This window comes from Phacochoerus africanus, chromosome X, assembly GCF_016906955.1.
Source record: "Phacochoerus africanus isolate WHEZ1 chromosome X, ROS_Pafr_v1, whole genome shotgun sequence".
Taxonomy (NCBI): domain Eukaryota; kingdom Metazoa; phylum Chordata; class Mammalia; order Artiodactyla; family Suidae; genus Phacochoerus; species Phacochoerus africanus.
This window is the reverse complement of record NC_062560.1, coordinates 43,628,979-43,640,627: the sequence shown is the minus strand read 5'-3', so window position 1 is coordinate 43,640,627 and position 11,649 is coordinate 43,628,979. Positions and strand designations below refer to the sequence as shown.

General features: G+C 49.2%; 1 protein-coding gene across 3 annotated transcripts in view; it reads left to right on the top strand.

The window, feature by feature from the left end:
• The first annotated feature begins 676 nt into the window (after positions 1–676).
• The window catches only part of SLC9A7 (solute carrier family 9 member A7), a 164,462-nt gene continuing 153,489 nt past the window's right edge, over positions 677–11,649 (top strand). For all 3 annotated transcript variants that reach the window (XR_007132902.1, XM_047765701.1, XM_047765700.1), the window contains exon 1: positions 677–1,167. Coding sequence is in view for 2 of the 3 variants with exons in the window: in XM_047765701.1 (XP_047621657.1) it covers positions 831–1,167 (337 nt within the window). In the remaining variant the exon portion in view is untranslated. The remainder of the gene's footprint in view (positions 1,168–11,649) is intronic.

Sequence of the window (11,649 nt, the reverse complement as noted above, 5' to 3'; positions counted from 1 at the left end):
CTTGGGTCCAACTTCCTTCCCCCTCAGGGCTAGTTACACAGTCCAGAATAAGAAGTCAGTCTACTCGCCAAGTGGTGAAGGAGTTATTTCAACGCTCTTCCGTCATTTCAACCCCTTATCGGTCTTTACTTTGGGTCAGACTAAAGCCGAAGTTTGAATGAAGCCTGGAAGATTCTGGGAAGCCCCCAAACGCTGGAAAGGCACTCTGAAAGGTGTGGGAAGAGAGGTGTAGCGGGTAACGTGGCACCGCGGCTCCGAGGCTCCTCCAGACCCCCGATTTTTACTGGGCCCAGAGTGGCTGCACATTGGCTAGAGAGCAAACACTTCGCGTGGCCCCAGACGCAGGACTCGAGATCGCACATCCAAGAGGATGCTCCTTGCCAGGCATGGGCGACCTCTGGCGTCCCGTTTAAGAAGCGCGGCGGCAAGTGCCCAGGAAGCGGCCCCCCGAGCCCAGACGGCCTGGCCAGGTACGCCGGGACCCGGAGAGGAGCGCAGGGAGCCAAGGGGCTGGGGGCCCCGCCCGCGGGCGGGAGGGGGACAGGCGACCCGGCTCGGGGTGGGGGTGGGAGGCGGCGGGGCGGGCCCAGGGCTCGGCAGGGGGCCGGACAGGTGCGCGGGCGGGGGGCGGTGCTTGGGGATCCTGCGCACTGCGCGCGCCCCTCCCCCAGCGCGGCTCCCCGCACGGCCCCGGCCCCGGCGCGGGAGGGAGGAGGAGGAGGGGCTGCGGCGGCCGCGGCCACTCCGGCAGGTCCGCGGCGCCGCGGGAAGCCGCCGACGGCGCGGGCTGCTGGGTCCCTCGCGCAGGAGGCGCGGGCGGCGCTGGGGCCATGGAGCCTGGTGACGCGGCGCGCCTCGGCCCGGGGCGGGCGGCCCGGGCGCTGCCACCGCGGCTGCTGCTGCTGCTGCTGCTGCTGCTGCCGCCGCCGCTGCTGGGTCGGGGGCTGCGCGCGGCGGCCGCGGCCTCCTCCTCTGGGGCGGCGGCCGAGGACAGCAGCGCCATGGAGGAGCTCGCCACGGAGAAGGAGGCGGAGGAGAGCCACCGGCAGGACAGCGTGAGCCTGCTCACCTTCATCCTGCTGCTCACGCTCACCATCCTCACCATCTGGCTCTTCAAGCACCGCCGGGTGCGCTTCCTGCACGAGACCGGGCTGGCCATGATCTACGGTGAGCACCCCGCCCCCGCGCCCACCGTCCGCCCCCGACTCCCCTCGGGCCGCCGGGCGGCCGCGCTCCCCCCCATCCTCCGACCCCACGCCGCCCGGTGCTCCCCCTTCACTTGCCGACGTGTTTCGTTTCTTTTCCGTTTCCCGCTGCGACGGTCTGGGTTCCCAAGGTCAACTGTCTGCAGGTCGGGCTTCCTATTACCATTAAAAAGAATCCCACCCCCTTTCGACGTTTCTTCCAGGGGAACCGGGGAAATGAAAGACACGGGGAGGGGGGGGTGGTCTGGTTCTGTTCGGGCGGTTCCGTTGCAGAATCGCCCCCCCTCCCATCGCGCCCCCGCCCCCTCTCGCCCCAGTTCAGCTCCACAGGGGGTGTGTGTGTGCCGTTGTGTTCAGCTCCACAGGGGGTGTGTGTGTGCGCGTTCCCTGGGTGGGTGACCTCCCAGGGAACGCGCCACCCCAGGAGGCAGGCCACCGTGAGGGTGGGGGCGAGGGCTGAGTATTCATCCCTTGGCCCGGGCTAACGCGGTTTGGCGGATGCCACGTCCATGGCCACCCTGGGTGGGCGCCCACTGCTGCCACTCTGTCGCCGGCTCTCTTGTGAGCAAAGTCGGAGCTTGAAGCACGGTGAGAGGTGAGCGTGGTCCAGGACCCAGAGGTGTGCACCGCCATGGCAGGCCTGGTCGGGGAGACGGGCACGCCTCCCACCCTCTGTCCAGGTGGGAAGTCCCACCCCAGTCACTCGCCTTCTCTAAGCGAAGAGAAAGGAGATTTGTATTCCTCAGATCGGAACAGGGACGCGACTTGGAAGCGTCATTTAAGGACGTAGGAAGAGGAAAAGGAGTGCTTTGAATTCTGGAGTCAACCTTTTGTTGGGAAAGGTGGGTTAATGCCACCATCCTTTTCTGGAGTGCATGGCACACGGTGTATCACAGGCACAGAGCTTCCGTTACTCCATGGATGTCAGTTGGCCGCCCTCTGAATCATCCACCCCACCCAACCCCCCGATGCCCCGCCCTCCCCTACACCCACCCCACCCCACCCCACCCACCGCAACAGGACTTCAAACTGGAACCGAGTGTTCCCTTTTCGAATTTGATTCAGTAGAATGAAGGCCCAGCTTGGCATCCTCATGTGAAATAGATGAGCCCACTTCATGACCGTTCCCGGTAGGGAACATTTTCATCCCTTAATACTGGAGGGATCTCTCCCCTCAATTTCCATTCAGAGTTCCCTGATGGAGAATGGAAAGCAGACACCTTAATCTTTCACGTGACAAATACCCTTGGCCCCTCGGGCCTTGCTTCTCAAGGTTCTTGATTGTTGGCAGCCCCGGCTCCTGGCCACCAAGTTTAAGAAGTGCTGTCGGGGAGTCCTCTCGTTTTAAAGGGGTAGGGGCCTAAACAGATCTTGGATTGAAACAGGACCAGGTCTAAAACTGCGTTTGGTTATTGCACATTACAGGCGTGAACGCAAACCTGGCCCTTCTTGAGCTTTGTGGTTTGTGTCAGTCAGTGACAAATGACTGAAGCCGGTGCTGCAGGTAAGCTGGAAGGTTTCCTGAGCAGAAAGCAGAGTGGGGAGTTGAAGCCTGTTGTCATTTCAGGCGATTGACTCAGAGCTGCAAATGCAAATGAACATTGCCTTTATATGTATATAGATAGCCAGGCAGAAATTTTTATTTTATAGCCCCTAGATCCAATTCATTAAGGTATCATGTGAAATGCTTTTAGATGGTAGATTTGATGGGCTTCATAAATACTCAAGTGCTTGGCAAATGGGATTGAAAAATATATTTTCTGAGGAGCACTCCCTGTTCTTAGGAGCTCAATCACTTTATCGGAAGGCTTGAAAACAACAGTGGAATTTTCCTGTGCTGATATGTACTTTTTAAACCCATCTCAATCTTTTAATCATTGGGATTGTGCTACCAGTGTACGGTTTCATTTTGTGTTATGGAAATCTGGTTTAATTGATGATATTCAGAAAAGGCAGCATCTTCTCACAGCATTCCCTATAGTTTTGTTCTTTGTCTTTGGGGATTAGTGTTACTTTGAAATGCAATAGGACATTTAATTGTCAATGTGTGATGTCCTAGGTTCTGCGAGATGGCAAATGGAGGTTCCCAGGCTAGGGGTCTAATAGCTGTAGCCACCAGCCTACGCCAGAGCCACAGCAACGCGGGATCCGAGCCGAGTCTGCGACCTACACCACAGCTCACGGCAACGCCAGATCGCTAACCCACTGAGCAAGGGCAGGGACGGAACCCGCAACCTCATGGTTCCTAGTCGGATTCGTTAACTACTGCGCCACAACGGGAACTCCTACTATTTTGATGTGGATTGCCTGTAATTGGGGGAAACTATTTTTCTTTCAGGGATATTTAGTCTTCTGTGTCAAGCCCCCTCAAACCTGATTTCCAGTGTCATTTCGATTAGCTGACTGTCCCTTATATACTTAAGACAATAGGATAGGGATTCTGATAAAAAAAAAATTCTGTATGAAAATCCTTGAACGTTTAAGTGACTGCAGTACAGATTTTAGCACTTCTCTTTCTTCATAGTAAGACATCAGATTTCATTTCTCGATCTCAATAGAGGAAGTGAGTAACTGTCCTGTGGCCTCTGAGTAATAAAGGACAAAAAGACCTGAAAAAACATTTGTAAAGTGTCTGTTCTGTGCTGGGTGCCCAACTTAACTTATGGAGGTAACCAATTTAATTTTTAAATGTTGGTAAAACATGAGTGAAAGCGCTCAAGTGTGAATTTCAAAGCTCTTTGAAATTGAAAAAAAAATCGAATTTCTGCCACGTTAAAAATATTTAAGTGGCACTTCGAGAAGGAAGGTTATCATATTTAAAATAAGTATATATGTGTGTGTATATCTAATACTGCATTAATACATAGTAATTTATTAGAATAAATTATGATGACATATGTATTTGGTGGTATAGTCATAACATTTCTCTGAGAGGACATGCCACAGACTACATCCAATAGACATGCAGTAACATTGATTTCCTTGTGGGGGAGGAACTAGGCGTGTGGGACATGGGGGCGTGTCCATATATATTTTATATATATATATATATATATATATATCTCCTTTTGTGCCTTTTGGTTTTTTAACTTCGGTAGTGGTGGAATCACCTGAGAGCATGTCCCTGCCTCCATTCTGTGGCACTGGTGCTGGCATTTTAAGATGCTCCTCAAATCATCCAGCTTGATGCCCACGTCTCCCTGTTTAAATCACACCATCATCTTACCAGTTCTCTGTGACCTTTCTCTGTTAACCATTCCCATGGGACTTCTGGAGAGCCCTGTGCCCAGAATGGAGACAAAATAGGGAAAGGGGAAGAGATTTTTCCCTCCTCTTCCGCTCTCCTTTTATCCCATTATCCCTGAAGAATAGTTGAATGCCACCTCAGGAGTGGTGTGCACAGGCAGATCCCTAAGGACAGCAAGAGACGCCGTGTGAATGCGCAGCATTTACATGGAAAGGAATTCCCCCACTCACCAAGGGACAGTTAGAAGCACTCCTCCCGGCCCTGGTCCAGGCAGCTACCAGGGAAGGTGACCATAGATTAGAGTCTCTAGGGACGTTGAAAGCAGTCCCCCAGCCCCTGCAATGGGAGCAGCAGGGCAGTGGGTAAGGCGCTCGCCTGGCACCAGTCTAACCTGTTTTGTCAGGGCAAGGGAGCTCCCAGCTGTCTGGCTCTGTACATGATTAAGTGCCACCTTAAAGTTACTGAGCCCCGAGTGTCTGTGCAGCAGAAATAGCAAGTGTTTGAGGCAGGGAAAGGTGGTATAAACAGACTGTGTCAGTTAATTGTGGTTCTCTCTCATGTGCAGGGTAGTTCCACTTCCCCCATAATATTTTTGTGAGAACTGATACGGGTCCAAAATATCTAACTCTGCAGTGTGAGCCTACCACCTGCTTCTCGCTTCCCCCTCCTCCACGCCTATCAACTTTCCAAGTACGCCTTGGTCAGCTCCTCCAGGTTCTGTGGACCGTGGACCGTGGGCTCATTGTTGCTTTGCTGGAGCTGGATTGCTAAGCAGAGGCTGAGTGGGTTCCTAAGCAAAATCTGTAAGGGGAAAATATGGCTTTTTGCAATAGCGTGAAATTAACATTTGAGCGGGTGAGCAAACATTTCAGAGCCACCTTCTTCCTGGTTAATTGGGAACCCTGTTTTTTTTGTTTTTTAAAGCCCTTCATTTTGGCTCTAGTTTGGGGACGCTCTGTATAATCTCTGTTTGGTATCAGATCCCTTGCATTTAAATGCTGGCCCTGTACTTATAAAGCGGCATAACACTGGGTAAGCTCCCTGAGCCTGAGTTTGCTCTTTTCAAAAATGGAGACGGTGTCACCCACCTCACAGAATTTTTGTATTATTTCTATATTGTAAAGGCCAAGTGCAGGGCCTGGTACTTAACATACTGGATACATATTAGTTCTCATTCTCACTTTAGACTTGTGTTTCTTTGGCCAGCATTGCTACTTGAGGCTCATTCATTAGAGACCTGCCTTCATTTTTAAATGCATTAGGATACAGTTAGTGGGAGTGATGAGAACTGTAATTTTTTGTGGGCTATTTGTTAATACTTGGAAAAAATTACAATGTAGCTATTCTAGTCTTTTATCCAGCAGTCTCCATTCTCCAACTTTATCCTTCAGAAAGACCTGCACTAATGTGTTATGTTATATAGATAGCAATGTTTGTTGCCACAGAAACAAGGTGCAATTACCATTAAGAAGGAGCTAGCTGACCTCTAGCACATTCCCACTAAGGAATATTGTGCAGCTGGGAAGAAGAGGTGTTTTGAGATGTCCTTTTAAGGCAGATGTCCACATACAGTGTTGTGGGAAAAACAAGGCACAGAGCAGTATATGTAGTATCTCACTTATTATTTTTTGTCTTTTTGTCCTTTTTGTGTGGGGGGTGCTGCTCCTGTGGCATATGGAAGTTCCCAGGCTAGGGGTCGAATGGAAGCTACAGCTGCCTGCCTGTGCCACAGCCACATGGGATCTCAGCTGCAGCTGCTGGCCTACGCCATAGCTACAGCCAGGTGGGATCCCAGCTGTGTCTTTGACCTGCACCACAGCTCGCGGCATTGCAGGATCCTTAACCCACTGATCGAGGCTGGGGATCGAACCTGCAACCTCATGGCTCCTAGTTGGATTCGTTTCCTCTGCACCACAACAGGTAGGCCTCCAGGAACTCCATTATTCTTTGAAAATTATATGATGTAGGAGTTATCTTGTGGAGCAGCAGGTTGAGGATCTGGCTTTGTCACTGCAGTGGCTTGGGTTGCTGCTGTGGCATGGGTCTCCATCCCTGGCCTGGGAACTTCGGCATACTGTGGGTTGGTCCAGGAATTGTGATGTATGTCCATAAACAGGACGTATGTACATTTATATATGACATGCGCTTCTCTGGAAGGATGCACAAACTTAGCAGTGGTTATCTTTTGACAGTGGGTGGGATGGAGAGGAGATATTGCTTTTCCTTTCACTCTCTTCTGAATGCGCTGAAATGTCTATAACACTGACACATTACTTTTGCAATGGAAACATTGTTTTAAAATAAAGCAAACAACTTTTTTTGTATCAAAGATGCATTCGAAATCAATTACAGGTTATATGGTTACTTAGCATTAGTTATTTAAAATTTATAAATGGAAGCCTTAAAATAAGAAAAATGACCTTTCCTGAAAGCGTATCTTAGGACCTTTTTGGAATGATGAAAGAGGAAATCACCATTTCACAACCCCAGTGATAATTGATTTAGACAAGGATTTTCAGTGACTTCCAGAGCCATGGGTGAGAGGTTGTTGGGGACCATGGTACTTTCCTGGTGCTGCGTATCACCCCCACAGGTTCCTTAGCTATCGCACAGGAAAGAAGGTACCTTCACAGCGGAGAGGGCTGGCAGTCACCGTCTTTTGACCAAGTCATCAGATTCACCTCGCGCCTTGTGAAGCGTCTGGTATTATGCGCCTCCTGATGTGTTGCAAGAAGCATACGGCTTTACCCACGTAGTGTTCGTCCTCCAGATGTTTCCTCTGAATCTAACTGCGGTTTTAGGCACATCTTCCAATGTATAGGAAATATAGGGCATAGAGAAATACATTATAAAATATCATGTGGAAACAGACATGTCTAAAATGTGGGAAAAGCTACAAGGCAGTTGTCCTGGTTTCTTCAAAAAGTCAATGTCAAGAGAAACAGGCAGGATAAGTGACTGAATTGTGTCTTCTCAAATTTCCTATTTCTCAAAATTCCTATGGGGTGTCATGTTTTAGATTCTACATACCTATCTAGATGTGGTGTGTACACACACACACATACTTGTGTGCACACAATGGAATATTATTCACCCATGAAAAAGAATGAAATAATGTCATTTACAGCTACATGGATGGACCTAGAGGTTGTTATACTAAGTGAAGTCAGACGGAGAAAGACATATCACGTGATAGCACTTATATGTGGAATCTAAAATACAACACAGAGGAGCCTATTTACGAAGCAGAAACAGACTCACAGACATAGAGAACAGACTTCTGGTTGCTGGGGGTGGGGGGGGAGCATTTGGAGGAAGGATGGAGTGGGATTTTGGGGTTAGTCGATGCAGAAGTATGGAAGGGGTAAATATATAGCACGGGGAACTATATTCAGTATCCTGGGAGAAATCATAATGGAAAGCTATATAAAAATATGCGTGTATAGGAGTTCCCGTCATGGCGCAGTGGTTAACGAATCCGACTAGGAACCATGAGGTTGCGGGTTCGGGCCCTGCCCTTGCTCAGTGGGTTAACGATCCGGCGTTGCCGTGAGCTGTGGTGTACGTTGCAGACGCGGCTCGGATCCCGCGTTGCTGCGGCTCTGGCGTAGGCCGGTGGCTACAGCTCCGATTCAACCCCTAGCCTGGGAACCTCCATATGCTGCGGGAGCGGCCCAAGAAATAGCAACAACAACAACAACAACAAAAAAGACAAAAAAAATGCGTGTATATATAACTGAATCACTGTACTGTACAGCAGAAATTAACACACACACTGTTAAATCAATCATAATATAAAAAAGAACCAATAAATACTAGCTCTAATGAAAAATTCCTGTGTTGAAGGCCCAATGCCCGGTGTGATGGTCTTTGGAGGTAGGAGCTTGGGGAGGAAATTACGTTCAGATGGGGTTATGAGGGTGGAGTTTGCAGGATGGGCTCAGTGCCCTTATAAGAAGAGGAAGAGACCAGACCTCCCGCTCTTGTCTGTCTGAGGCTACAGGAAGAAGGCAGCTATCTACAAACTGGGAGCCGGGAAGAGGGCCCTAACCCGACACCTAATCTGCCAGTGTTTTGATTTTGGACTCGCCAGCCTCCAGAACTGTGAGAAACAAATGCTACTTAAGCAGCTCAGTCTATGGTATTTCGTTCTAGTAGCCTGAGCAGACGAAGACTGTGTTCTAAGTTAACGGAGGCCAAAGACACGTGACCCTTGATTGGCTCCTGGTTTATGGAAATGAGCTGTAGAAATGTCTGGGGGGGAGTTCCCGTCGTGGCGCAGTGGTTAACGAATCCGACTAGGAACCATGAGGTTGCGGGTTCGGTCCCTGCCCTTGGTCAGTGGGTTAACGATCCGGCGTTGCCGTGGGCTGTGGTGTAGGTTGCAGACGCGGCTCGGATCCCGAGTTGCTGTAGCTCTGGCGTAGGCCGGTGGCTACAGCTCCGATTCAACCCCTAGCCTGGGAACCTCCATATGCCGCGGGAGCGGCCCAAGAAATAGCAACAACAACAAAAAGACAAAAAAAAAAAAAAAGAAATGTCTGGGGGAACAATTGGGGATCTTTGAAGGTGGATTCGGTATTAATGAAATTGGGGAATTACGGTTATTTGTCTTAAATGTGATAATTGAGGTTATTTGTATAAGAGAGTGTCTTTGGAGAAGCAGGCGGAAGTCTTTAGGGGTGAAGTGTATGCTTCCTAAAGGTGCAACCTGCAAAAAGTTCAGTCGAAAAAAGGGCACATAGTTCATATGGAGAGAGAAAAATATGGCAAAATACTCACAATTGTTGAATCTAGGTGGTGGCTGAAAGGGTATGCCTTATATTCTTTTGACTTTTGGTGTGTCTTGAAAATTTCATTGAAAGAGAAGTTTGGGGAAGATGTTAACCGCTGTGTTAACTTGTTAGCCGGTAACCTGTTAACCTCCCCCCCCAAAATGTGATACAGGTGAGGCGGTCTACAAACCACCCGTGAGCCTCGTTAAGCTCCTTCCGACATTGTGTCACACGGACATTAGTTTACGTGAGATGATGTTGGGCTTAGAGGACTTGAAAGTAACTTTCATTTCAATTTGGGGGGTTTGATTTTTAGGTTCATGTGTCTTTTGAAAAATCGCCTCTGTTCCACTTAAAGGCGAATATATGTTAGGAGACTTTTCTCTTGGGTTAAAGCATGCTACCTCTCTTTTAATCAGGGTGGATGTTTGTATGAGGATAATGCTAGCTGCTGTAATAGACCAATCCCAGTTTTCCGTGACCTAACCCGAGAAAAGGTCATGTTTTCAGCTCATGGAATGGGTCGGTGCAAGGGTCTGCCAGGTGGCTCTCCTTGTGATGATTTGGGGACCAGGTACCTTCCATCTCGTGGCTTCCCAATCCCTCAGGGCCTTGGGATTCTCTCCCTCCAGCCAATGAATGAGGGAAGAAAAAGAGAATGGCGAAGGCTTACGTGCTGAGCCTGGAAGTGTTGCATATTGCTTTACTGCTTGTGTTGGATGGGACTTGGTCTTGAGGCCACATCTAATGAGCAGAGAGGCAGGGAGATAGAGTCTAGCTGGAGTGAAAGGAACAGGTTTGGAAAGTAGCTAGCCAATCCCTGTGGGAGTATTTGATGAGTACTTTGTCATATGTAATCCGGCAAAGACACATAAGTAGGATTTGCACGCATTTTCATTGGTGGTGGTGGTGGTTGATAGACTACATTTTTTATTTTAAGTAATCCAGTTTTTGAGGAGGGCATCCATGTTGAGTTTATGAAGCTGTTTCAGTAGGCCTATCAGCATCATGTGGGAGCTTGTTACAACTAGCAGGTCTGGCCCCAGACTGACCTGAGCATTCCTCAGTGGGGCCTCAAATTCTGTGATTCAGTACATTATCAGGTTTTTTCTTTTCTTTTAACTGCTGAGACGTTGGAAACTCACTGCTATAGATATTGAAATTTTCACCTTTTGAATACACTCATATGCTGATTGTAATTAAATAATGGCAAGAAAAAATAGCAGCCATTTATTGATCGCCTGCTGTAATAGCTAGGCACCACATCAAGTATTCTGCAGACTTTAAGCCATTTAACTTTCACATCAAATGTATGAAGATGTTTTTTGGCCCCATTTTGCCAGATGAAGAAAGGGAAAGTTAGGAGTTCCTGTTGTGGCTCAGCTGTAACACAACTAGTACCCATGAGGATGCAGGTTCAGTCCCTGGCCTTGCTCAGGGGCTTAAGGATCTGGTGTTGCTGAGAGCTGTGGTGCAGGTTGCAGGTAGGCTGGGATTCCGCATTGCTGTGGCTGTGGTGTAGGCCGGCGGCTGAAGCTCCGATTCAACCCCTAGCCTGGGAACCTCCATATGCCGCAAGTGTGGCCCTAAAAAGCAAAAAAAGAAAAAGAAATGGGAAGTTAGGCGAGGACCTCATTTGTTGAGGTCACACATCTGAGATTGATGAGTGGGGATCTAATCAAAGGATGAGATCAACAGGCTGAGGATGTGTCTGGCCAGGATAGAGCAGAACCTCAATCCTGCCCCGATTACCTGGTTCCCGGAGGTCTCGGAGGAAAACCCATGCCCAGAGTTTAAAACAAAGTGACCCTTTATTATTACCTGGGCCTTTGGCTCCAAACTCCAGCATACAGCTCCAAGGGGTGAACCTGGCCAGTTTGGAAGAATCCGTTTTCCTATGCCAGATTAGCCTGGGGCACTTGAATCCAAACAAAGCCAGAATACCTGCTCGTTTGTACCCCAAAGGCCATGCCCGGTGTTACTCCATTGATACGTGTTATGGACTGAATGTTTGTATCCCCTCAAAAATCCTATGTTGAAATCCTACCCCCTGGGGTGACGACGGTATTGGGGGGTTTGGCCTTTGGGAAGTGAATAGGTCATGAAGATGGAGCCCTCCTGAATGGGATTCGTGCCCTTAAAAAGGGAGAACTTGTGGAGTTCCTGTTGTGGTGCAGCAGAAACGAATCCAACTAGTAGCCATGAGGATGCAGGTTGGATCCCTGGCCTGGCTTAGTGGGTCAGGGATCCGGCATTGCCATGAACTGTGGTGTAGGTTGCAGACGTGGTTTGGATCCTGCATGGCTGTGGCGTAGGCACCCCCTATTCAACCTCTAGCCTGGGAATTTCCTTATGCCTTGGGTGTGGCCCTAAGAAGACACACACACACACACACAAAAAAAAAAAAAAAAAAGAGAGAGAG